The sequence below is a fragment of the Equus caballus genome, chromosome 14 (genome assembly GCF_041296265.1).
Source record: "Equus caballus isolate H_3958 breed thoroughbred chromosome 14, TB-T2T, whole genome shotgun sequence".
In the NCBI taxonomy this organism is placed as follows: Eukaryota; Metazoa; Chordata; class Mammalia; order Perissodactyla; family Equidae; genus Equus; species Equus caballus.
In genome coordinates this window covers 46,450,589-46,476,203 of record NC_091697.1, presented here as the reverse complement: position 1 = coordinate 46,476,203, position 25,615 = coordinate 46,450,589, and the positions used below count along the sequence as shown (strand labels likewise).

At 39.5% G+C, this 25,615-nt stretch overlaps 1 protein-coding gene and 1 long non-coding RNA gene across 5 annotated transcripts in view; one reads left to right on the top strand and one right to left on the bottom strand.

The window, feature by feature from the left end:
- PPP2R2B (protein phosphatase 2 regulatory subunit Bbeta) overlaps positions 1-9,171 on the bottom strand; it is a 436,815-nt gene extending 427,644 nt beyond the window's left edge. Inside the window, exons 1-2 of one of the 4 annotated variants that reach the window (XM_023617485.2) lie at positions 8,914-9,171; positions 8,716-8,793 (exon numbers count right to left, since the gene is read on the bottom strand). In XM_023617485.2, the coding sequence (XP_023473253.1) occupies positions 8,716-8,793; positions 8,914-8,923 (88 nt within the window). In that variant the 5' untranslated portion in view covers positions 8,924-9,171. The remainder of the gene's footprint in view (positions 1-8,715; positions 8,794-8,913) is intronic. The other 3 variants (XM_023617484.2, XM_070233097.1, XM_070233094.1) reach the window with 3 other exon arrangements.
- LOC106781640 (uncharacterized) lies at positions 9,169-25,090 on the top strand. Its single transcript, XR_011425053.1, has 4 exons — positions 9,169-9,374; positions 21,462-21,718; positions 22,223-22,335; positions 23,210-25,090. It is a non-coding gene; the product is annotated as an uncharacterized lncRNA (long non-coding RNA).
- Positions 25,091-25,615: the final 525 nt, after the last annotated feature.

Below are 25,615 nucleotides of genomic sequence, written 5' to 3'. Positions count from 1 at the left end.
GAAAACATTCATTGTTGTTATATTAATGGTAATAATGATTTTTGGTTTGTTGACATTTATTACTTACTGAAGGCTGTATTTATTCAATAAATATTCACTGAGCCCCGACTAGGTGCCAGGCTCCTTTCCAACACCACCCTCTCACCATGGTTAAGAACATGCACTCTGAGATCAGACAGGTGTGTGACTGGGGTAAGTTGTTAAACTTCCTGACCCTCAATTTCCTCCTTTGTAAAATGTGGTTAAGTTGCTTCATATCTTCTCATTGTGGCAAAGATGAAACGAGGTAATATACTGATAGTTATTATTACAGAATCCGCCCCAGTGAAGTCTGATTAAATAGAATTATCATTATTATTACTCTACCGCGGCCAGCTATGGTATCATGCTTTCAGAGATTTTATCAACAAAGCCTGTGAACATCATCTCAAGACAGACCAGGGAAGATGAATAATTTGCCTAAAAGAATAGTTGAACCCTAAATAAAACTTGGTCTCTGTGCCTAAAAAGCCTGGCTAATTTCTATTCCTTCTTTAGGTCTCCTACTGGCTGCCAGTTACACTAGTGAGGCTTCCCTGCTCCCTCTGCCACCCCACTGTGAGAGGTTGGGTAGCTTACTCTTTTTCTAGCACTTTCCACACCCACACTGGATTGCAATTGACAACCACTTGTTGATATCCCTCAAGAAGATATAAACTGCTTAAGAGGAGAGCAACAGTATCTTGTTCACCCAGCTCAGTGCCTGGCACATAGTGGGTGCTCCACAGCTATTTGCTGACTAAACACATTTAATGCGATTAGTGTTAGGGCAGGGGTGAAATGAATGCCATGGAGCTTTTGCTCTTTCTTGGCTTGGCAACATTTAATTACCTAATGCTTACAAAGAGAACAGGATGTTTGACCGCAGTGCTTTGCACAGAATCTGCTTCCCTTCCCCCTCAGAGCCTTGCAAGCTTCCCGGGAGTCCACCTCTCACCAGGTCGCCTTCAGAGTACAGCAAGCCCGCAGCTCTCTCGCATCAAGACAGCCTCCATCACAGCGGAGAAAAATGCTTTCATCTCGTGGCAACTTGTTCATAATCAGACCAACTTTGCTTCCAGCAGATTGGAGCCCCGTACAAAGTACAGTTACTTGGGAAATCCCTTTGTAGACTCTCTGATGCAGAGGGGAGCTTCTGGGCTTCCTTTTGACACACAGAGGAGAGGTTTTCACTCTCCTTAGTGCCTGCGGCAGAGAGCTGGGCTGTACAGTAACCTTATATTTGTTGGCGTTCTGGTTTCCTTTAAAAGCACTCAAAATATGCTCAGATGTTCTCTCTGCTCTGCTCTCGCCATAGCCCTCTGATGTAAGGAAAGAGAAAATAGAGTTTCTCAGTGTGTTTCTTGGATCAACCTGTGTTAGAATGATTTGGGATGCCTGTGAAATTTGTAAATTCTTTGACTCCATCCCAGACCTTCTGATGCAGAATCTCCAGGGGTAGGACAAGGAATATGCATTTTAACGCCCTCCTCAAGGGATCCCATGCACTATAGGGTTTGGAAATCTTTCAGTGACCTGCCCAAGGTCACTAACTGGGTAGCTGGACCCAGTTTAAAGTTAGGGGATAACCTGACTGATTAATAACTCTATATTGGTGGCCTGAGGTTGTTGGTCCAAAAAGCTTCCTTCCAAGTATTCTAATCTCCTGGAAAAAAAAAGCTTCTGTCCAAAGAACAAGAGCTCTTCTTCCTGAGATGGGAGTTCTCACCACAGCCACCACGGTAGCCCATATCAGGGGTGGAAAGAGTGAGGCAAACAAGGCTCATTTTATATTGTTTAGACTAAGATCTGTGGAGTGACGTTACAATCACCCTTTGCCATTTATGTTGCATAAACATCTAAAAGGGTAATTTGTCAATCACTGACTTCTTTCTATAAAATTAGAAGGTCACAGTTTTTATGCTGCTTTGAGACAATCCAGTTAGTATTTTTCTGTTTTGATGACAGCAAAAAGTCATAATCACTGAAGGGAAGCTGAAAAATCATGCCTAATATTCCCAAGTTTCTCAAAAAAATCATTCCTACTATCTCTGAGTTTCTCAAGCATCAGTGCAAAGATCAGACACTCTTGCATACATTTGAGGTGGAGGACTCTTTGCTAGAAAGTCACTCGCAATCAACAGCTTCTAGATTAGAGTGCCTGGAATGCACCTCACATCGGCAGCTAAATTGATAGTTTTTCTCACTAGAAAACTGAGTGAGTAGAACGCTTCATTCTTCCCTCTACATGAGTCATCTTTTTGGAGGGAGGGGAAGGAAGGAAAGTTACGCCCATGTAGCAAAACAGAATAAATATCACCGTTATTTCCCATGAATAAGATGAAATGACCTATATTGATGGACATTGAGCTGTAGAAGGAAACACCCTAGAATTGTAGTATCAGAAAGGAAATAGCTATCTTCTACAGTCGGGAAAAAAAAACCCCAGAAATATCAGATAATTCTGACTTCTTCCCATGTACTGAATCATACACCAAATCTGAAGATATTGCCTGACGCCCAGAGTGGGCAATTTCCAGCATGTAAAGTACTCCTATGATGACATAGTGTAAAACTCCATGAGATGAAATCATATATTATATGAATGTGCATGCTAGGCAAATCCAATACAAGAATTGCATATGGTGAACCTTTCAATGTGTGTCTTCCAAGAACTAAACTAAGTGAACTATGCTTAGATGGCATCCTACTCACCAGCAAAATAGTGAAAGCTTCAGGCCATCGACAAGTTGTTTGTTGACTGCATGTTAACATGGTCTGTAAGACATATGTGACCCCACCAAGTCCCACGGTTCCGAATCCCATGTACATGCTGCTGCCTCCCTCGTTTCTAGGTCCATCTCACATTCTCTCCATCAAGACCACACTCACATAGACAAATTCCTTCTTGGCATCTACACCTGATTATCTTATAACCATTTCACACTCAATATGCTCAAAACGAAGCTTATGATTTTTCTCCCAGAAGGAGTTCAGGACATGTCACCCCAAAATACGCTGCTTTGATGTATTGATTATTTTAAGCTGAAGACATTTGAAAAATAGCAAATGTAGGGAGAGGTTTTCTCTGAATCCCCTGTATTTACCAAAAGAGGGATCCTCCAAAAGGAATTCACTTGTCATCAGTCCCCTCCCCGGGAGTTCCATCAACCAGGGAAGACTGACTCTTATCGCAGACAAACTTTGTCACCAACCAGCCTGTCTCCATCTGTTCTTCTAAGGCCTCATTCATCTTTCCTAAGACTCATTTATTGTCCTCTAAGAGGCCTACATCCCTCCTCCCCTTTCCAACTAAGATGGTATAGCTCTCAAATCTCACCGCCTTTTTGAGTATTCACTTTTTTTTCCTGTCGTACCTCCACGCACATAATATTAAAACTTAACAAATTTGTGTACCATTTCCCCTGTTGTTGGTTTATTTCATAGACCCAGCTAGTGAACCCAGGAGGGTGGGGGGATGTCTTTCCTCCCCTACATCTCCAAATATGCTTCTTTTCCAGGTTTCCCAGTCTCAATGACCGGTACCCACAAATCACTCAGTTGCTCAAAGCCCAAACCCGGGAGCTATCTTAAGTCCCTACTTCACCTCTCCCCTAAAAGCCAGTCCATTACCTCCAAAATATGTCTGGAGCCTGTTCTCTTCTCATCATCAGCACCTTCTCTACTCTAATAAAGCCACATTGTCTCTCATCAGAACTCCAATAAGAACTTATTTTAACAAGATAAATTGAATATTTAAACTCCTTCCATGGCAAGGAGTCCCCCTATTCTCAGAATAAAACCCAGCCTCTTTGACCTAAAAGGTCCCAGCTGATCTAGCCCTTTCCTACCTCTCCATCTCCTTTCAGAGCACACAGCTTGCTCTTGCCCAGCTGCAGCCACACTGGGCTCTTGTATGTGCTCTGAAAACATCACCTTTTCTGCTGGCACTGGGCCTGTACATGTGCTCGTTTTATTACTACCTGCAATGACCAAGGCATGGTTCTTTGACGCTGGCACATTCCCATCCTTCAGGCCTTGGCTCAGGTGTCACCTCCTCAGAGAGGCCTTCCCTGATAACCCACATTGACGTGAGCTCCTCTAAGAACTGTCTCATGCCACCCTGTTAAAGTCTTTCTCAGTGTTCATCAAAACCTCGAATGAGCTATTTTCTACCTTTTTTATTGGCTGAGTCTCTCATTATAAAATAAATTTTTTACTAGTACATGATATGTCTTACTCACCTGGCACAGTGCCTGGAAAAAAGCAGACATTTATAAATATCTATTGAATATATGAGTGAATGAATTAATGAATTTGAGTGACATTTCTACTTTACCAATAAATTAATTTCATCGCCATTGTCTGAAAGGAGCTGACATCACTTCCATTTGGTCTGTATGGCACAACAATAACTTTTTCAGTCCTCAGCAATATCACTTGGCATCATATGGCACAGTATGTTGAGGATCATTTACTCTCATTCAAGCACCTCACAACCTGAGTCCCGCCTACCTTTCGAGTTTAGTCTTTCACTTTGCTTCTGCAGGTACTCTACGCCCAACAAAATGGAATTCTTCCTCTTTCTGAGCCTACAAACCTCAGGACGTTTGCACATGCTATTCGCACCATTTCAACTTCCTTCCTTTTCATATCTCATAATTTCTGCTTCCTGAAATCCTCTGAGAACTTGAGTAATCAAAGAAGTATCAATTACATAAATATATCAAATCAACATGTTGGACACCTTAAATTCCACAATGTTATATGTCAATTATACATCAATTTCAAAAAAGAAGCGTCAATTAACGGATACTGTAAATCCAATTTTTAAATTGGAGAGTTTGGAAAATGGGCACTGTTACATACTGATAGTGGATATGTAAGTCATTAGTGCCTCTAAAGGGCTATTGATACTTTAAATTTAAAAAAATCTTAAAATATACCTCCATAATCTGAGCCAAGGAATTTCCTTTTTAAGAATGTATTGCAGTGATATAATCATAACAACTAATCATAATTATTGAACATTTTCTATGTGCTATGTTGTTTAAAATATCTGTCCAAATACATTCTTACAGCAATTCTTCAAGGTAGATTTTATTATCCCAATTTTACATATCGGGAAATGAAATTATGAATAATTTGAGGTAACTTGCTCTGTACGAAAAAGTAGGGAGGCCAAATTTTGAATCAGGTGTTTTATCGTAAAACATATGCTCTTATAATCACTCTACCCCATAGGTTTTCCTGGATAAGCGCAGAGTAGCTATTAGAGAATGTTCATAACAGTGTTGTTATACACTTGAAAATTTGAGTAAATAAATTAGGGCATACCTACTGTTCATAAAATGAAAGATGATCACTATATATTGCTAAGTGAAAACATCTATTTACAAAATAGGATTTCCATTGTGATTTCATTTTGGTAAAAAAAAAAATTGTATTGATTTTTGTTCATTATAAACTAACCAGTCCCTTTTGCAGTATCTGTCACGTGGCACTTATTTGCTGGCTAAACTGATTGATGAATATACACATAGTCAAGAGGTTAGAAAGATAGACCACATACTTTTACCAGTGTAGATCTGTGGGTTGTGGGATTATGAATGAAATTTATTGTGCGATCTTTTTTTTAGTTATATTTCAAATTTTCTACACTGAGACCATACTGTTTTAGTAATCAGAAAAGGAAAAGAATAAATGTCATATTTTTAAAAATCTCTTAAGTTCTATTTTAAATGTTTTCTTCCCATTAAGTCTATCTTTGTCCCCATAAATAGATGAGATTTCTACCTCTTTTTTACTCAAAGCACTTTAGTTTTTAATCAAAACACTTTGTTTTTAGCTCACTTTGTCTTATATTTCTTGACATAATGCCTCATTCTTATGTACCAATTCCTGTCTCCCTTTAAACGGTGTATTTCTGAGAACTTGAACTATATTTTATTGATCTCTATAACCCTTTCACTCTCTGGGGCAGTGCCTTGGATCTGATAAGCACTCACTAAATGTTTATTGTTGGACTCAGTGTCATCCATCTAATAGCCTACTGAATAATTTGGAATGTGAAAAACTCCAGCCTACTAGCTGATACCCAAGATACACAGTTAATTAAATGAGCCGTAACAATGCCATGCTGAGTCTTATTGGAGCCTGAAGCCAAGGAAACAGTTAAGTCAGTAATACCGAGCCTGTCTTTATTTAACATTTTGATATTTCATTCATTGCGGGTTCTTTGCATTAATTTTGGTTTTTTAAAAAATATTGCATTAAAATATTTATTTTTGTCACTTTACCTGGTCTCACTCTTGCCTTTATAATACAATAAGAGCAGGTAATGCAATTTGAGCATCTTATAACAGTCTAGATGCCAGATATACATATATGCGTATATATATAATTTTGTTCACCTCACCCTTACAGCCATCCTAACAGATATCTATATCATTATCTCCATTTTGCATAAAACGAAACTTAAGCACAGAGATGGTAAGTGACTTGGCCATGGTCACCAGCTGGGAAGTGGTAGAAATATAATGGAAAAGTCATTAGCAGGAACAAGTGAGGTGGAAGAGAAAGTTGAAAGTTGAATAATTTTTATTGATTTTGATCAGTACAGAAAACCAACTTGGATAGAGCAGGCCAATTAAAAAAAAGGAACCTGATTTTTAAGAACCTTGATTTTTATCAAGTGAAAGTCATTCATTAATTCACTCAACAAATATTCAAGTGTCATTGAGGCAGTATTAGTGAAGTTAAATGACATTAAAAATATGTTGGCCAGGGAACCTAGATGCCAGTGGCTGTGTGATAGTGTCCAACGTGGCAAAGAACTTAGTCTTCTGTTACTTTAGCTTCAATATTCTCATACGCAAAGTGGAAATACGTATACCTACCTCTCATAAGGTTTTGTGAGGATTAAATTAGAAGGAAAATCTATTACAATGATATTCATAATAATAGCTTGAAAATATTGAGAACCTACACAGCGCCAAGCACTGTGATAAATGTCATACCTACATTATCTTATTAACTTGTCTTAAGCACTTACTAAAGAGTACTCACCACATAGGAAGTCCTCAGTTGATAAGAGCTATACTTGGAGTGGACACTAAGAATCCTTGTAGTCAGTAGGGAGCCGGTCACAAAGAGAAGATTTAAGTCCAGAGTCTGAGAATAATGCATGACCTTAAACAAGTCATCTAGCCTGGCGGTCCCCAAAGCCAGTCCACTCCATCAGAATCTTCTGGGCATCATCCTGGTCCTCAAACCTCTAATTTGTAACTCTTGGGGATCTGGAGTCTATTGTTTAAAAAGCACAAGTGATTTTGAATCATGGCCAAGATTTAAAACAACTGATTAACTTGAGCTTCAGTTTTCTTAAGATTCCTGAGGTTAGGGAGTAAGTTATTTTTTTTCCCTTCCCTTTTTTATCTCTAATGCCTAGGACAGTGCTGCCAGATAGATGACACTCGACAACATTGCTGATTAGATGGGTAGAAAACGGGCCTAATAAAGCCTGCTCTGTCTACTTCACAGGGGGTCCATGGGGATCATTGGTAAAGCTCCATTGGCAGTGCATCTGAAAAATAGAAGATGCTGTACAAAAGTGTAATTTTATACATTCAGTCATTAATTTATTTTAGTGTGATTTTGCCCACTATTTGAACATAAATCATTTGGTTTTGGGGTATCCACCACTATATTGAGTTTCTAAAAATGAATTACTGCAAGGTTTTAGATAACATACCTCCTCCGAATTACTCAAAGTAATTTTTACTCAAATTATTTTTACTCAATTAAAATGCTGTGGAACGATCCAAAAGTTCACATGCATTTATGCACGTTAGTTTCCATACAGAAGGCCAGCGCTGTCAACGGTTCACTTCCTCACTCACTAAAATTGGTTTTAGATCTGTGGTGTACCACAGCACTCTATGCCTACCACCAATGCGGTGCAATCTGTTCCAGGCAACCCTTACTGCGTTCGGCTAGAACAGCTAAACCTTGATTTAAAACACCCAGAAGCGCTATTCTAGTTCCTTCCAATTGCCTATCATTCAGCTATTTTGAAATGCAGACATCCTTTGGGAGAGTCATAGAGGTCTCCAAGCTCAGGCTTATAAGAAAAGAAAATGAAGAGAATTAAAAAAAAAAAAAGTTCTTCAGGAGAGGAAAAGGAATGTATTATGCCAGGTAAAGGGCCTTGGAATACGAAAATCTCCTGAGAGCCAGAAAGGCAATCATATGCTGATATTGGGACTCAATGTGCCCATGGTTTATGTGAGTAGACTTGAATGCCTCGTTCTGCCTGTGTGCTTCATGTGTGGTAGTAAGTGATCAACAAAGAATGGAAGGAAGAAATTAATGTCTGACCATCTTGAAGTGTTGGGACTCAGAATTCTACAGAGCTGACAGACAATCCTGAAACAAGACTTGCCTCGTTTAGCCTCTCTTCAAACCTGTCTCACCGAAAGTTCATTTCAGTGCTGCCTTATTGGTGGGAATAAAGCAAACTTCAACAGAAAAAAAGGGTAGAAAGAAATTATTAAATCCATTTCCAGCTCAGAATGCTATTCTGGGATGTGCGGAGACTTACATTGATGGAGGCAAAGATGAACGAACGATTTCAGATCTGGAACCAGCACAAACCCCCAAGGAAGCAAGGAAAAGGGTGTAGGGAGCTTTCCCTACCTTCTGTCGCTCCAATCTCGATAGTGCCTTTCACTTGGCTGAAGCACCATAGTGTGTCCTGGGCGAGGGCCCCAATTCCTGAAAGAAACACAAAGAGACACTTCAGGTTAGGTAAGAGCTCCCAGTTGTTCTTAAAAGGCCAATAAGAAGAGAAATACATAATGTAATCTGTGCATTTCTAAAAGGAGATTTGCACACCAGGTATCATCTTGTCGGAGAGGAGACTGATGAGTCCCAGGAGAATGGTCGGTCGGCAAGAGCCACGTCCTGCTGTGAATCACTGCTCTGTCTCCTCCATCTGACCATGCCAGGACCAGTCTGAGCTGGAGTAATTGGAGTTCGTCCCTTCTCAGCCCCTGGCAGCGTCCTAGAGCAGCTACAGCAGGCCTGCAGTCACACCCTTGTGACTGCCCCTTTTCATAGGAATACTAATGCTTTCGATTGTTTTCCCTCTCTGGTGGTGGGGAGGAGAAGGAGGCAGTTCGTTAGAGAGCAAAGAGGAAAAGAAAGGCAACATTTTTTTTAACTGGATTCGCAGCTTGCATGGCTGAATGGCCAGTAAGGGGTCTGATACTCAGAGAACTTCCATCTCTCTTGTTCACTTCTTGACTGCTTGCCAAAGTCAGAGCTGACTGGAGAGTAGAGGAAAGCAAAAAAAGGTTGGAGATGCGGGGGGGGGGGGGGGGGGTGGGGTGGGGGGGGGGGGGGGGTGGCTAAGACAGGGTTGGGGAGTCAGTTCTGACAAATGTGGCCTATTTTGTTCCATGGAGATCTCTGTTTCAAATTCGAATTGGACCTTTGGCGGGATTAAGTTTTGTGGCTTATTATTATGTCTGGTTCCTACAGATACATGTATCTAACACTAATATATATACTAACACATTTATAATCTATGTATTCAAGTCGAAAAGGTCCTTTTCAGAACATTTCTGGATAGCAGTGGGACTAGTTTTCTTCTCAACATCAGGGATGTTCCTTTCAATTTTACTAGGTTTTAAAATTTAAGGGAATATTGCACAGTCAAATTTTAGGAGAGGGTATGAATTTAAGAATGATTATATTAGCAGAAGAAAAATCAAATATGAAAACCAAATTGACCCTTTAAAACCACATACAGGGGGCCAGCCTGGTGGCATAGTGGTTTGGTTCGTGTGCTCCACTTCGGCAGCCCAGGTTTCACCCAGTTCAGATCCTGAGCACAGACCTGTGCACTGCTCATCAAGCCATGCTGTGGCAGGCATCCCACGTATAAAATGGAGGAAGATGGGCACAGATGTTAACTCAGGGCCGATCTCCCTCAGGAAAAAGAGGAAGATTGACAACGGATGTTAGCTCAGGTCTAATCTTCCTCACCAAAAAAACCAACAACAGCACACACAGAACTGAGTAGCCATCTTCACTGTCAGTGACAGACCTTTCCTGAACTCCTATATGGAAACCTTCACTCACTCAGGCCATGGAGAGTCGAGTGGTTCCTCAGAGGCTCTCTCATTATTGTAGACAGCACATTTGATGGAAGCAGCATGGGCCATCACGAAGAGCACACACTCTGCAGTCAGATGGGGTTTGTAGTTTGGCTCTGACCTGGGACAAGTTCCTAAACATGAACAGACTACGTTTTCTCATTTAAAAATGGCAACAATAATAATAGTACCCACTTTTCAGAGTTGTGGATATTGAATGGGCTTAGCACAGTCAAGCAACTTAATAAAGGATATTATTATTATTATTGGCAAGGATTCTAAAATTTTCAATAGTAAAAAAGAAGAACATTAGCTGAGAAATTTTCAGTTAGTTGCTATGAGGCCGGAATTGTGCTAAGCAGTTTCCATGGCTATTTCATTATCACACAAATGTATGGGGAGGATACTATTATAACCCTATTTTATAGATGAAGAAACTGAGACTCAGGAAGTCTTGATTACTCATCTGAGGTCATATCTAGGACATGGCAGCACTGGGCTTTCCACCCAGGCTGTCTGAATCCCAAATTCCTAGTGTGTCAAGGTCAGCCTGCCCATGGAATCTCGATGTTCCTGGTGTGCAGAGGTCGGCCTGCCCATGGAATCTCGATGTTCCTGGCGTGCAGAAGTCAGCCTGCCCACTAACATAAGGGCCCTTAGGCCCAGACAAGCTGCACAGCTTGAACTAGAGTCTCATTTGGAAGGTTGAGCAGTAATACAGTTTCAGATGTCAATTATTAAAGTACCTATGTCTCCACTAAGACACAGGGCTAAAACTTCCCAATAAAATGAGCATCTGGGAGGGAAGAAGGAAGGCACTTTGCAGCATTTATTAGTGCTCAGAAAGAGCACACCCACAGTCCTGTTGTTGATCCTCCCTGTACTTCTGGCTCTGGCTTTAGATTTCAGCATCAGTCATTCTTTGATAAGTTCTGACTCGTCCTTGCGAGTTGTCACTGGCCCTCTCTAAACTGCCAATTCTGCTGTTGAATCTGGGACTGCATCTGTCTCTCAGGGAACATCAGCTACAGACAAGGTTCTTCCTGATTTTTGTCCTGGCACAGTTCCTATATCACTAGTTATGACTCTGGGTATAGACTCTGTACTTATTACCACAAAACATATACTTTAAAGTAAGTAGATATATTCCACTCTGAAATACACGTACACACACCTAGGCAGATTTAAATGTGGACCTTTGTATAGGTATTCATACTGCTTCAGGGAATTTTAGCTTTGGAAGGAATCTTGTTTATTTTTAAATCAACTTATTTTACACTTGAAAAGACTAAGTCGCAGAGGATTACCGACTTGCTGAGAGTCACAGAGCAAGGGATCATGCAACTAATTCAATGTCAGGGACATTTCCAACCATCACCTGTAGATATGGTTCCCCGGGCCCATGAGCTCCCTTGACTAGTATGAGAGGTCAAGGCAGCCAAAGTTATTGTCAGTTTTCTTGTCCAGGGCAATCTTTGATTGGACCCAGTTTCTGTCTTCCACCAAGATCATTGCCAAATGATGACGTTAGTGATATAATGAGATTTTGGATCATGCAGTCTCTATCCTAAAAGAGAGAACACCAGCTGAAAACACAAATATTTTATGAATTAGGATGTAAATGAGAAAAGCTGGCCAGGTGTAAGATCCTCCGGAGCTGACACTTAACTTGAGTGGGTGATCAGCTCAGACATGGTGGGGATGGTGGACCCTGGAGGACTCAGGCCTTATCCAAAGAGGAGGAGCTTCTCAGCTCCAGCTGAGGACCACCATGGAGGACTTCAGCCCAATGTTATCAGATTAGCTCATTTTTTTTTTTGAGAAGAAACCAGAAATCTGAATTTTTATGTGAAAATTCCAAATTTTTAAATGTTGTCAATCAATTCAAATTAGAACACTGTATGGCTCACACAACATAGGGCAAACACACCACCTCTGCAGGCTGAAGATGGTCTTTGTGCCATCAATTCGCAAACTTCTGGCTAGAATATTTGAGCTGAAAAACACCTTCAGTAATACCTCATCCATCCCTACCACTGGACAGAGCAGGAAGCGAGGCCCCAAGAGGGGAGAGAACTCACAGCACAGTAAAGTTCCTTTAGCGTCAGACCTAGGACTCCAAGGTGACAATTCCAGTTCTTATACCAGATTTCCTTTTCTACCAGGCTGCTTCTCATGGTGACTGTTTGGTGAGATGTCTGTCTAGATTTAACGAATGCTCTTTAGGGAAGTGTATTTGATTGCTGAAGTAGATGACTGGGAGAATTAAATTGACATAGGTGAGAAAGGAAAATTTGTTTCTCTTAAATTACTGATCTTGAGTGTTTCCCTAAACCCCTGTGACAAATGACACTCCAGTTGCATGGAAATGATGTCAATAAGCAACATTCTCCACCAGAGGCTGATGCAGATCCAGTGGCTAAACATCCCATAAGATGCTCGTTTCTCTCTCCCCAAAACTATGGCTCAGGAAAGTCCTGAGCCTGACCTACTGAAAGGCTGGGAGGGCAGCCCACTGCTGATATACACCTGTCTTCTTTCTAGGATCACGTAATAGCCAATTTCTGAATCTGGTCAGCCCTTGGAGAGCATTTGGTCCAATCGTCTCATTTAGAAGCAGAGGACACTGAGGCCCAGAGTGGGCACGGCCACACAGTGAGTTAACAGCAGAGTTGGAGCCAGATCCCAGAGCTCTGATGCCCAGCACAGGCTCTTCTCCTTGCACTGCTCCGGCAGGGCCCCTCAGAGTTGAGGCCAGCCTTTGTGCTGCCTCTTCTGTGCCAATTCAGCTGAGTGAATACAATGAACAGAGGGTGTGACATGCAGCAAATAAAGCCCCGTATTGATTGGGAGGCCACTGTGAAGAGTTATTTTCATGGGCTTGGCGTCAGCAGTGTGCTTCTCTCTGCAGCGAGAGACAGAGAAAGAAAGAGAGAGAGAGAGAGAGAGAGGTAATCCTTGCCCAGAGAAATTTTCTCTGAGAAGAATTTATTTTGAAATTGGCTATGATATAGGCTGTAGATGTGTATTCAATTCATAGAAAGAGGCTACAATTGTGTAATCTACACTGAGTGTGTCATTATGAGGATACCATGATAACTTAAGGCAGGCCCTCATTGTGAATGGATATCTTGCTAACACACCAGCCAGGACTTGGTGTAAAAAGCTTCCTATCTAGAATGCCAGATCTTAAAGAGGAGATATTCAGCTGCTTTACATGCAGTTAAAAATTAGGGGACTCCAGACTTAACAAGAGACAGTCTTTTGTTTTTTACTCGCTGCCTCAACATCTTGTATATCACTCGATTTAGCAATTGACATTGTGTTTGGTAAAAACAGGTTACTTCTATGTCCCCAACTTGCCAGTGAGCTTGTGAAGAATAGGAATGAACAGTGAAGATAAACGTCAGATTTTTAAATCAAACTTTTCCTTTTCACTGGATTGAATTAACCATTAGAGATATTATAGTGAAACCATCATTGGATCGATTTTGCTGGGTTTACTTCACCGGATGATTTCAATGGATAATCAAGCAAATCGTTAATCGGCTGAACTGACTGTCACAACAGTCCATCTGATGGACGAAAGTGGCTACATTTGACTGATTATTAAGAAGGAGAATCAATAGGGACCCACGATGATTTGATACATGAGTGAGGAGGGGCAGAGGTGAAGAAACCATGGGCTGTCGGTGAGACAGTGGAGCCGCTCATTCTTTACTGTTCTCTTGACCCTACACCTAAGAATTTATTTGCTGAACAAAGGAAAGAAGCTTTTATATTCTCAAATCAGTAATAATTCTGCAATGTGCCTCACTGGAAACCTCCCTCTATTTTACAAATCAAAGGAAATGGAGGTGCTTAACATCCTCAAGAAGATTGATGTAAACATTTGTGAGTGAGATACTGAGAAAAGGAGAAAGTTACTATTTCGTCCCCAGTGTATCCTAGCATGCCATTTTGGAGAATGATTAAAAAGTAGCATAGATCAAAGCATTAGATTTTGCTCATCTTCTCTCTCTGTATACAATTATCATTTTGTAATAGTTTTCTAATGTTTATTGTAAGGTTTTAACAAATGGTTATTGTAGTCCTTTCTACTCTCTTTTAAAAAAGGTTTTGGAGGTATACTTGACATATAATATACTGAACATATTTAAAGTATACAGTTTAAGTTTTGCCGTGCATATACCTTAAAACCATCACTCCAATCAATATAATAAACTTAGCCAGTATCTTCAAAAGATTCCTCCCGCCTCTTTGTAGTCTTCCTTTCCAGCTCTTGTTGCACACACTTCTCCCCACCCCAATCCCAGGCACCTCTCATCTGCTTTCTGTTATGAGTCATTAGTTTGTATTTTCTATAATTTTATGTAAATACAACCCTATGGTATGTACTCTTTTTTCCCTGACTTCCTTCACTCAGCATAGTTATTTTGAGATTAATCCATGTCTTTGTGTATATCAACAATTCATTCCTTTTTATTGCTGACTAGTATTCCATTATGTGGATATACCATAGTTTATCCATTTACCTGGATTTGGGTCGTTTCCAATTTTTGGCTATTAGAAATATAGTTGCTAGAAGTGTTCACGTACAAGTGTTTGTATATGCTGTTATTTCTCTTGGGTAAATACCTAGGAGTAGAATGGTTGGATATTATGGTAAGGGTATTTTCAACATTTTACAAAATGGCAATCTGTTTTCTGCAGTGATTGTGTCACCAACATGTATGACAGTTCTGGTTCTTCCACGTCCTCACCAACATTCCTATCGTCAGACCTTTTAATTTTAGCCACTCTACTGGGAAAGTAGTGGTACCTTACAGTGGTTTTTTTAATGTTTTTTTGGGGGGGGGGGTGAAGAAGACTGTTCCTGAGCTAACATCTGTGCCAATCTTCCTCTATTTTGTATGTGGGACGTTACCACAACATGGCTTGATGAACAGTGTGCAGGTCTGTGCCCGGGATCCAAACAAGCAAATCCAGGGCCACCAAGTGGAGAGCGTGAACTTAACCACTGTGCCACCGGGCCGGCCCCGTCTTATTATGTTTTAAATGTGCATTTCCCTAAATAAGTATCTTTTCCGGTGCTTGTTTACTATCTATATGCCTTCTTTTTCTTGGCTTGTTCTTCCTCTTGGCTAAAACCTCCTGTAAACATTTTAACAAAAGCAGTGAAATTAGATATGCTGTCCTGTTCCTGATCTTAGGGGGAAAATTTTCAGTTTTTCACCATTAAGTATGATGTTAACTGTAGATTTTTCATAGATGGGTTTATCTGTTGACCAGGTTAATGAAGTTCCACTCTATTTGTAATTTGCTGACAGTTTTTATCAGGAATCCTTGTTGGATTCTGTCAAACAGGTTTTCTGCATCTATTGAGGTGATCTTATGTTTTTTAAAATGTTATTTATGTGGTGAATTAAACTAATTAATCATTGACTGTTAAAGCAATCTTGCATTTTGTCATTGTGTATTATCTTTCCATATATTGTTACACTTGAATTGCTAACATTTTGTTTATAATTTTGCATTTATACTCATGAGAGAAATTGGTACCTGGGAATGCTGACCTCATAGAATGAGTTGGTAATCATTCACTCATCAATTTTCTGGAAGAGTTTGTGATAACTGTTACTATTTCTTCCTTAAATATGTGGTAAAATTCACCAGTAAGCCATCTGTGCTTGATGTTTTCTGTGTTTGATTTTTGATTATAAATTCAATTACTTTGACAGACATAGTGTTAATCAGATTATCTATTTTGTCTCGAGTGGCTTTTGCAATTTGTGTCCTTTCAGGGAATTTTCTATTTCACCTCTATTGTCAAATTTATTGGCATAATGTTGTTCATAATATTCTCTTATTATTCATTTAATATCTGAAGAATCTGTAGATATGTATCTCTTTTATTCCTGATGTTGGTATTTTGTGTCTTCTGTCCTTTTTTTTCTGATTATCTGGCTAGATCTTCCCAACGAACAAGATTTTGGTCTCATTGATTTTCTCTATTTTTTTTTTTATTTCATTGATTTCCTCTCTGATCTTCCTTACTTCTTTCCTTCTGCTTACTTTGGATTTCATACTGTTCTTCGTCTGGTTTCTCAAAGAGGAAGCCGATGTCATTGATTTGAAAGCCTTCTTTCCTAATATAGGTGTTTTAAAATTGCTTTAGTGGCATCTCAGAAATTTTGAAAAGTTGAGCTCTCATTTTCATTCATGCAATATAATTTCTAATTTCTCTTTTGATTTTTTTCCTAGACTCTTGACTTATTTAGTGTTGCATGATTTAATTTTGAATTTTTGGAGGGATTTTCCAGAGATCTTTTCATACTGATCTCTAGTTTAATGTCATTATTGTCAAAGAAGATACTTTGCTTGATTTAAATCCTTTTAATTTTCTTGAAAATTATTTTCTGGCCCAGAATATAGCCTATCTTGCTAAATGTTCTAGGTACACTTAAAAAGAATGCATATTTTGCTGTTGTTGAGTGGAGGGTTCTACAAATGTCAGTTAGGTCAAGTTGGCCTATTGTGCTGCTAAGTCTTCTGTATCATTACTGATTTTCTGTTCTATCAATTATTAGGAGAGGAGTATTGAAATCTCATATAATTATGGGTTTCGCTATTTCTCCTTTCAATTCTTTTCATTTTTTATTTATATTTTTGAAGCTCTGTTGTTATATGCATTGACATGTAGGATGGTTATTTCTTCTTGATAAACCGACCATTTTATAATTATAAAATGACCTTCATTACCTTTGGCAATATACTTTGAAATCTATTTTGATATTAATATAGCCATTCCAGCTTTCTTTAAATGAGCATTAGCATGGTATGCCTTTTCCCATCCTTTTACTCTTAACCTGTTTATGTCTTTATATTTAAAGTGTACTTCTTGTAGGCAGCATATAGTTGGATTTTATTTTTTTTAAAATCCAATCTAAAAATCTCTGCCTTTTAATTGGAATTTTTATAGCATTCATATTTATTGTGCATATGGATATAGTTAGGTTTAAAATTAATCTATTATCTTATTGTTTTCTATTTGTTTCTTCTGTTTTTTGTTCTCCCTCTCTACTTTTAATGCCTTCTTTTGGTTTATTGGGTATTTTTATGACTTTGTTTCATCTAATCTTTTCAGTATTAAGCTATACTTCTTAGTTTTGCTGTTTTAATGATTACTATAGGCTTTATAGTATCCTTTTTTAAACTATAATAGTCTGCTTTTTAGTGATTTTATACTACTTCATATATAGTCCAAAAACCTTACAATAGTATATTTCAATTTCTCCCCTCCCAATCTCTGTGATATTGCTCTTGTATATTTTACTTTTATAAATCTCCTACAACTTTGTTATTATTTTATTTAAATAGTCAATTATTTTTTAAAGTGATTTAAATAATAATTTTAAAACTCTCATTTTTACCATGTAGTTACCATTTCTGTTGCCCTAAATTCTGTAGCTCTGTTTTTTACTTGGTATCATTTTCCTTCTGCCTAAAGGACTTCCTTTAATATTTCTTATAGTGCTGGTCTGCTGGATCTGAATTCTTTCAGCTTTTATATGTCTGGAAAAGTTTTTAAAGGATATTTTCACTGGGTATAGAATTCTAGGTTGATGTAGGTTCATCTTTCAGTACTTTAAAGATGTTTTTCTACTGTTTTCAACAAGAAACCTGTTGTCATCTTTGTTCTTCTGTCCATAATGTGTCTTTATCTTGGATGCTTTTAAAATTTTCTCTTTATCCCTGGTTTTGAGTATTTTATTCTGTGTACTGGTATGAACTTTTTGGCCCAGGAGACTTATAGTTTTCATTGAATTTGGAAAAATTTTAGCCCTTAATTCTTCAAAAAGCTTTTTTCTGCCCCCATTCCTTCTCCTTTGGGGACTTCAACTACATATATTCATCCATTTGAAGCTATCCAACAGTTCACCAATGCTTTGTTCATCCTTTAAAAGTTTTTTTTTCGTCTACTTTATTTTGGATATCTTTTATGGCTCTGTCTTTAAGTTCACTCATCTTTCTTTCAGCAGTGTCTAATCTGCCATTAATCCCATTTGGTGTATTTTTTGTCTCAGACATTGTGGTTTTCATCTCTAGAAGTTCAATTTTAGCCTTTTTATTTCTTCTATGTCACTACTTAATTTTTGAATACATGTAATAGAGTTATAATGACTGTTCTAATGCCCTGTTCTGCTCACTCTAACATCTGTGTCAGTTCTGGGTCAGTTTCAATTGATTAAAGTTTCCCCTCATTATGGATTTTATTCTCACTCTCTTTTGCGTACCTGGTAATTTTTTTATTGAATGACAGACATTGTGACTCTTACCTTGTTATGTGCTGTGTATTTTTGTTTTCCTGTAAATGTATTTTTTTAATCTTTCTTCTGGGAGGCAGTTAAGTTACTTGGAAATAAAGCGATCTCTTCAGGTCTTGATTTTAAGATTTATTGTGTAGAACCAGAGCTCTTTTTAGTCTGGGGCTAATTATTCTCACTCCTGAGCCTATACCCGTCTGAGTACTTTACACAATGACCCATGAATTATGACGTTTTCCAGTTGGGTGGGTGGGAACAGGCAGTATTCTTGGCCCTATGTGAACACTGGGTACTGTTTATTCTAATCCTTCTGGGTGGCTCCTGTAGCTTCTTCTCATGTGTACACTGATAGCACTCTGATGAATACTTGCACATCCCTGGAGCTCTCTGTCTGTGTAGATCTTTTCTCTCTAGTTCCCTTTTCTGCAAACTCTATCTTCCTTGGTCTCTCTAACTGTCAGCTCCATCTCCTTAACTCAGATAATTTTCTGGTATCCCCCTGAGTTCCCCTTCCTTATACAATGGCTTGGAAATTCTCTCAAGGCAGCAAACTTGGGCAATTACGGGGGTGGCATCATTTTTTTACCTCTCTGAGATCATCATCCTTCATTGTTTGATGTCTGATGTCTTGAAAATCATTGCTTCACATATCTTATCCTTTTGTTTATTTGTTTCAGGAAGGAGGGTAAATACACTCCTTGTTTTCCACCTTGGTCAGAGGGAGAAGTCCAATAAACTAGAATAACATTTTTTTAAAATGCTCTTCCAAGTCTGAGAATCTCACCTCAATAGGTCTGCAATGAGCAGTGAGCTGATATCTGGACTGAGCTTATCTGCTCTCTCCACTCTTTTTTAACCATTGGATATTTTACTGCATAGAGTCAGTCCTTGGCGAAAAAAAGAAATGCCCTAGGCTATGTGACCATGTTTACATTCTACAACATTTGTCCATCTATCTAGAATTATTCTGCCTGCTTATGTTTCCATCCAATCAAAACACTCATCAGCCTTGAGAAGTTCCTGGTTTCCATTGTAGCGTCCCAGCATTCCTGTGACCCACATATGAAATGTGTTTATGCTGTGGACCCCTCCTTCAGACTGCGATTTCTGCTAAAGACAGTGTTAACCCGTGAAACCAATTGTTCTAAGCTATGAGCTACTATTTCATTACTTCTAGTAGTAGTATAAGAGAGTCCTTAAAAAGTTCTTAGAGGATTCCTAAGAGTAGAAATTTAAATCAGCGTAGAAGATTGTTTCTACAGACAATGAATTTTTTGTTTGCATCATGTCATATCAGTCAAGTGACCAGAATTTTCACTCATATGAAACTAATATTTAAATTACAAACATAATCAAAACCATTTATAACATAGTTCTGGCTTCTAATAAGATTGTTCTTTTCACCTCAAAATCCAGCTCTAGTAGCAGACTCTATCTCCTTAGATAGTTAATCATTCTCTCATCCATATTTTCTCTTTATTTTGTATTTATGATAAAATAGTGTATCAGGCACTCTTGGTTGTCTATGCAATATCCATCCTTTCCTTCTATCTTACTAAGAGATTCCTGATTTTGTTCATTGCTACGTGTCACCCTGTCTTAAAAAAGAAAAAACCTCTTGTAATCTCAGACTCCCTTGAAGCTAGGGTTGGCCATGTGACTCATACAGTCATATGACACCTAATGACATTTCAGTCAATGACAGACCACATATATGACAGTCGTCCCATAAGATTAGTACCAGAAAGCCTAGGTGGTAATAGGCTATCTAATCTAGGTTTGTATAAGTGCACTCTATGATGTTTGCACAACAATGAAATCACCTAACAACACATTTCTCAGAAGGTATCCCAGTCGTTAAGTGATGCATGACTGTATCTGCTTCTGCCAGGAGTATCTGGAAACACTTTTAGTCTCATGATACAGATGCTACTTTTTCCTTATTTACCATTGCTCCCCATTTTTCCTTTCTGAAACAGTATGTGATAACGGGAGCTATTGCAGTCTTTCGGCATTCCAAAGAGAAAGGACCACAGAGATCTTGGCCCCGGTGTCTTCGAGCCACTGAACCAACATGGCAACTGCCTGCCTCTGGCTTTTCATAGCAGAAAAAAAATCCAACTTAATTTGTAGAAGCAACTGTTTATTCAGTTACAGCTGAATCCAATCCCTCATACACAAATGGAGAAAGCAGATGTTATCTCTGCGTAATTACACAATCATTTTTATTTCTTCTGCAGTAAAAACTAAAGTCATTTTTAGATTTTAGGAGGTAAATCAGTTCAGAACAATCCATTTTACTCATCTTCTGGTTCACAATTTTCAGCCTTTAGCCAAATGTCAAGTATCAAAGCACGAATGGCACTGCATTATAATTCTTTATTTACATCTCTGTTTATAGACTGAATCTTTGAGGGCAGGACCTGTGTCTTACTCATCCTTTCACCTTTAGAGTCTAAAACAACTCCTGGCATCTATTAGAAGATCAGGAAGTGATTGTTTAATTGAATTAGAATAGGAGAAGAAGATGCTCTTTAATCCCATAGTGTAAGCTGTTCCCACAGGTAATAACCAGTGCTCAGCTACATAGTACAATAGGCAAGCAGAAGGAAGCCAAGATACAGGGCCAGCACTTTGTCATTGTACCAGTGTCTCACTCCCAATAATACAGAGAACATCATGGGGCTCTACAAGGAAAGAATTGTCTTCTAGCATCCTGAAGAAAAAAATATTTTGCAAAAAAAAGCCTTGATAGATGCTTTAGCAAATACTCCTCTATTTTCAGCATTTTCTGTCTATAATTACATTTCACCAAAGAGAGTAATCATAACAAAAAATAGCTATCATACTTACTACATTGCTTCACTTAAAATGGATGGTGAATTGTAAAGCACAAGTGGCCAAAAGCCAAACAATGGTCTGCTCATTTAATTTTGTTTTCTCATGTACCCATTAGTGACTCATCAATTGCCTTGGATCTGGGAGGTGTGGTTTTCTGTGGCCCATGGCATCTGAGATCAGCAGGAATCAGCACCAGCTCAAGTTGGATTTCTTCTCAGGCCTGTACCTACAGGTTAGACAACTTATCAAGGCATGAAACTCCCAAATCCTGAGTCATTGACAACTGAAACTGCCTAAGTGTGAGATCATGCTTCTGCAGGAAGACTTGCCAGACCATCTTTGGGATGGGTATCGCTGTGATGGAAGGGACAGGTAAGATGCAACCCAACGGGAACAGGCAATTTTGACATTGTAAATTATTTCGTATTTTGTAATTTTATATATTGGAAAACATTCTCTTTAAATCCACAGGCCTATGATCCTGAGAATGGTTGCTCATAATGTGGAGCCTAGAGTATTTTGAATAGATCAGAAAAGGCAGAGTTGAAAAGCCCAGTTTTCCTGCAGTTTGGGGGACTAGATTTACAATGAGGATTATTAAATGAAGTTTGAATTTGCAATCATTCATTTTAGCAGGCATACCTGGACCACTCAATAAATAATACATTTGTATGATGCTTATAAATATGCAAATGAAGTCCAATTTGCAAATAAATGCCTTGAGGAATTTTTTAAAACTTCAGAGGTAGCCTAATCCTAGGATTCGCTGTATTCTTATTTGTGAGGTTTTTCTTTTATTTTGTGACAGCAGCTTTAAATTCAACTAAACTATATGGCAAATGAAATTTTGGTGGTGGTTGTTTTTTCTTGCTAAAGGAAGACAGTGATCAAAAGGTTGGCAAGATGGGAAGCAACGAGCTTATTTCCAAGCAGGGAAATCAACACTGCCACATCAAACTAAGAAGGAGGAAATCCAGCCAGCTAAGCAGGTACAGCTTTATTTGTTATCCTATCCTTCATCCCCTTTCTCAACATTCTTTCCTGACTATGGAAAAAAGTAAATGCAAATAGAATCTGCAAAGTGAGAAGCTAAAATAATGCTCGGACAGCAAACGGAAACAGAAAGCAAAAACTCAGAATCTGCAGGCATGGAACATACTGCAAGGGATGGTCATTTACAACGTGCTCCAGGATCCTAGAGCAGCCCCTGGAAGCCACCCAGAACACAGTAGGTAAGCATGCCCAATATTGGCTTCTTGTAAACTGAAGCTGCAAATTGCCCGTGATGCATATACCCACAGAGGTAACACCGAGTAGGAACATGCATACAGAAATGCATAAGCACGGCCGGTGAATTTCCGGAACACGTTAGATATGTCTCTCACCCTAGAGCTACTGTCTGTTGAGGTTCTGTTCTACGCTGGGCACCAAGAGAAGCACAACTCATAGTCCTCACAACAGCCCTATCGGTTAAGCGATGATAAGCAAAGAAATTAAAGCACAGAGAAGCTAAGGGGCTTGCCCAAGGTCATACCTTGTGTGGCAAGGTTGGAATCAGAATTCAGGCCTCCTTCCTTGTGACATCTCCATCAGGTGCCTCTGTTGTAAAATGCAGAGGGAATTTCTGCGGCCCCAATTCTATCCTACGTGTATGAGGGAAAAACTTGCTGGTTAAAAGGAACCTCAGGGTTCCTTTGGAAAATGAAGCATCCATTAGTCATGGTAAACTAGTAAATTCAGATTTTTCTTAAAATTCTACACACATGCCAAGTACAAAAGGTGGCAGTCAAGAGGGACATTAAAGAGGATGCTGTGGTTCACTTTTTGATGATCTGAACTTACCTCCTCTTCTGCTTCTTTCAGGTCACACGGTTCCCACACACAGCAGATCTCTTCTCTGGCTGGAGCCCAGGCTACTAGAAAGAGTGTCTCCTGAAACAACCAGGTGTGGGGAGAGCCCCGAAATGACTAGACATACATGGCTCACCTGTTGAACTAACCCCATTGAAATAGATGCTGGATCATTATCAGGGAGAGGAGCTGCCTAGGAAAATGGCACTCTCCAGGGAGGACATAAGCTACTTTTGTAGTTTCATGCAAAAGAAGATGTGTGAATAACAAGTAGTAAGAAGGACAATTACAATGGCTGGAGAGACGAACTAAGCTGAATGTCACTGGAATTTGGCAAGTCCTCCAAGGTTTAGGGCTGGTGCGATGCTGTGTCTTATTGCATCACTTAATCATCCAATAAACTGTTAAAGAAATATTTATCGAGGGCCAAGTATGTCCAAGGCTGTGGGGATAATGGAAAGCTGCTCTCATGGAACCTACGTTCTAGGATATGGGAAGATAGACAATAATGAAATATATAAATACATGATTTGTTAAGTAGTGATAAGTTCTATGAAGCAAAAAGAAGCTGGTTAAGGTGAATAAAAAAGCTGCAGGGGACACAGATTTGTATAAGAAGGTTAGATAAGTCCCCTCTAATAAAGTGACATTTGAACAAAGGCCTAAAAGAAGTGAGCGAGCGAGCCAGACAACCAGGAGAGGTCATTCCAGGGAGAGACAACAGCCTTTGTAAAAGCCCTGACGCTGAAAATGCTTGGTGTGTTTAGGGAACACTAAGGAAACAGTGTGGCTACAGAGAGAGGAGGGAGGGGAGCAATGGGTGATAGGGACAGAGACGCTGTGGTGGCGGGCAGATAATATAGGACTCAAACCCTTAGGACGCTGTAAGGACTTTTACCTTATACTCTAGAGGAAATGAGAAGCCACTAGAAAACTTGGCTGCTGTACAGAAAAGAAACAAGAGTGAAAACAGAAGGAGAAAAATTCCAGTTAGGAGGCCAGTGCAATAATCCAAGAGAGAAATAGACCAGGATGGTAGCAGTGCAGGTAGTGAGGAGTGTTGGATGTTGTGTGTGCAAGAAAGACAGTTGTGAAGGGCGAGGCCAAGATGCTTTAGGCCCACGAGACTGGAAAAATGGAGGTACCATTAACTGAGATGGGGAGGAGCAGGTTGGGCGATGTTTTAGATATTAAATAAGCATCACATACCATCACCTTCCTTTGCTAAGACCCCTTAGTCTGTGCCAGAGCTCTCTTACTTAATAGGATGAGCCATACACTGTCTGGCCTCGACCTCTGCTCAGATTGTTTTCATCTCTTGAAATGTTGTCTCCTATTGCATTCCTTTAACGTCTTGGCTTAGACATAGGGTATCTCATTGGCCAAGTTCCCCACATCATGGAGATAGTGTAAATATACAGGGGTAGGGAGGTTGTGTCTTTCTTAACAGGATGTGAGAATTTGATTGACATTCATCTTCTCCACTGCTGCGCAGTCCCTTGGGAGCAGTGACTGTGTCTGTCTCCTTCTGCAGTATTCCTAGGACCAAGCACAGTGCCTGACTTGCAGTTGGCACTCAGTAACTAGCAAATGGGTGAAGGAATGAAAGCGTGAAGTGATTCCACCAACCACTCCCTGTGGTAGGAACTGGGCCAACTGAAACTCTGCTTCCACAGCCTTTTGCACCAGGTCAGAAGCCGAGGAACTGCGCCACAGGAATGACCCGTGTAGGTGCGCTAGAGTTGGTGCCTTCTCGTTCCCTTTGGCTCAGGTCAGACCTTCACGTCAATGCAAGGTTATCAAATGCTGATGTTAATTTTACTATTACAAAATTTAGGAGAATTCAAAGAAAATGTCTTTATGAAATAAAATATTTTAGATTTATTTCCTCAATTTTAGATGGCACTATGGCTGCCTAATCTCAAGTTTTCCATACATGTCAATTTGAAAATTTATTCTAGGGTTCTTCTTTGGTCTCACCCAACCCACCAGAACATCCTAGCTGTACAGTTTGCACCCCTGATGTCACATCGTGAGATTCTCGTCCTCATGCTGGTTTTATCCTCAGTCAGAGCAGGTTGCAGCCTGTGCTTTACAGCAGCAAGATCCTACAACCCACTCCACACGGCACAAGCTGAACTTCATGCTCAAAATCCCACCACTAAGAGGCATTTCTCTGCATTGACTTTCCCTTTCAGAGCCCCTTCCATAAGATGGCTTAGTGAAAGAAGCCATTCTTTTCTATTAATATTTTATCAGAGTGGAATGATCTCTATGCGACTCCCTACACTTGGGAGCGGATGGGTCATATAAGGAAGGGCATTTAAGATAGAGATTTGGAGTGGGATCCTGAAGAGGCAGTAAGAGAGCAACAAAGAGGGACCTCACCACGTCCCAGTGGCAGCTCAGCTGCCGTAA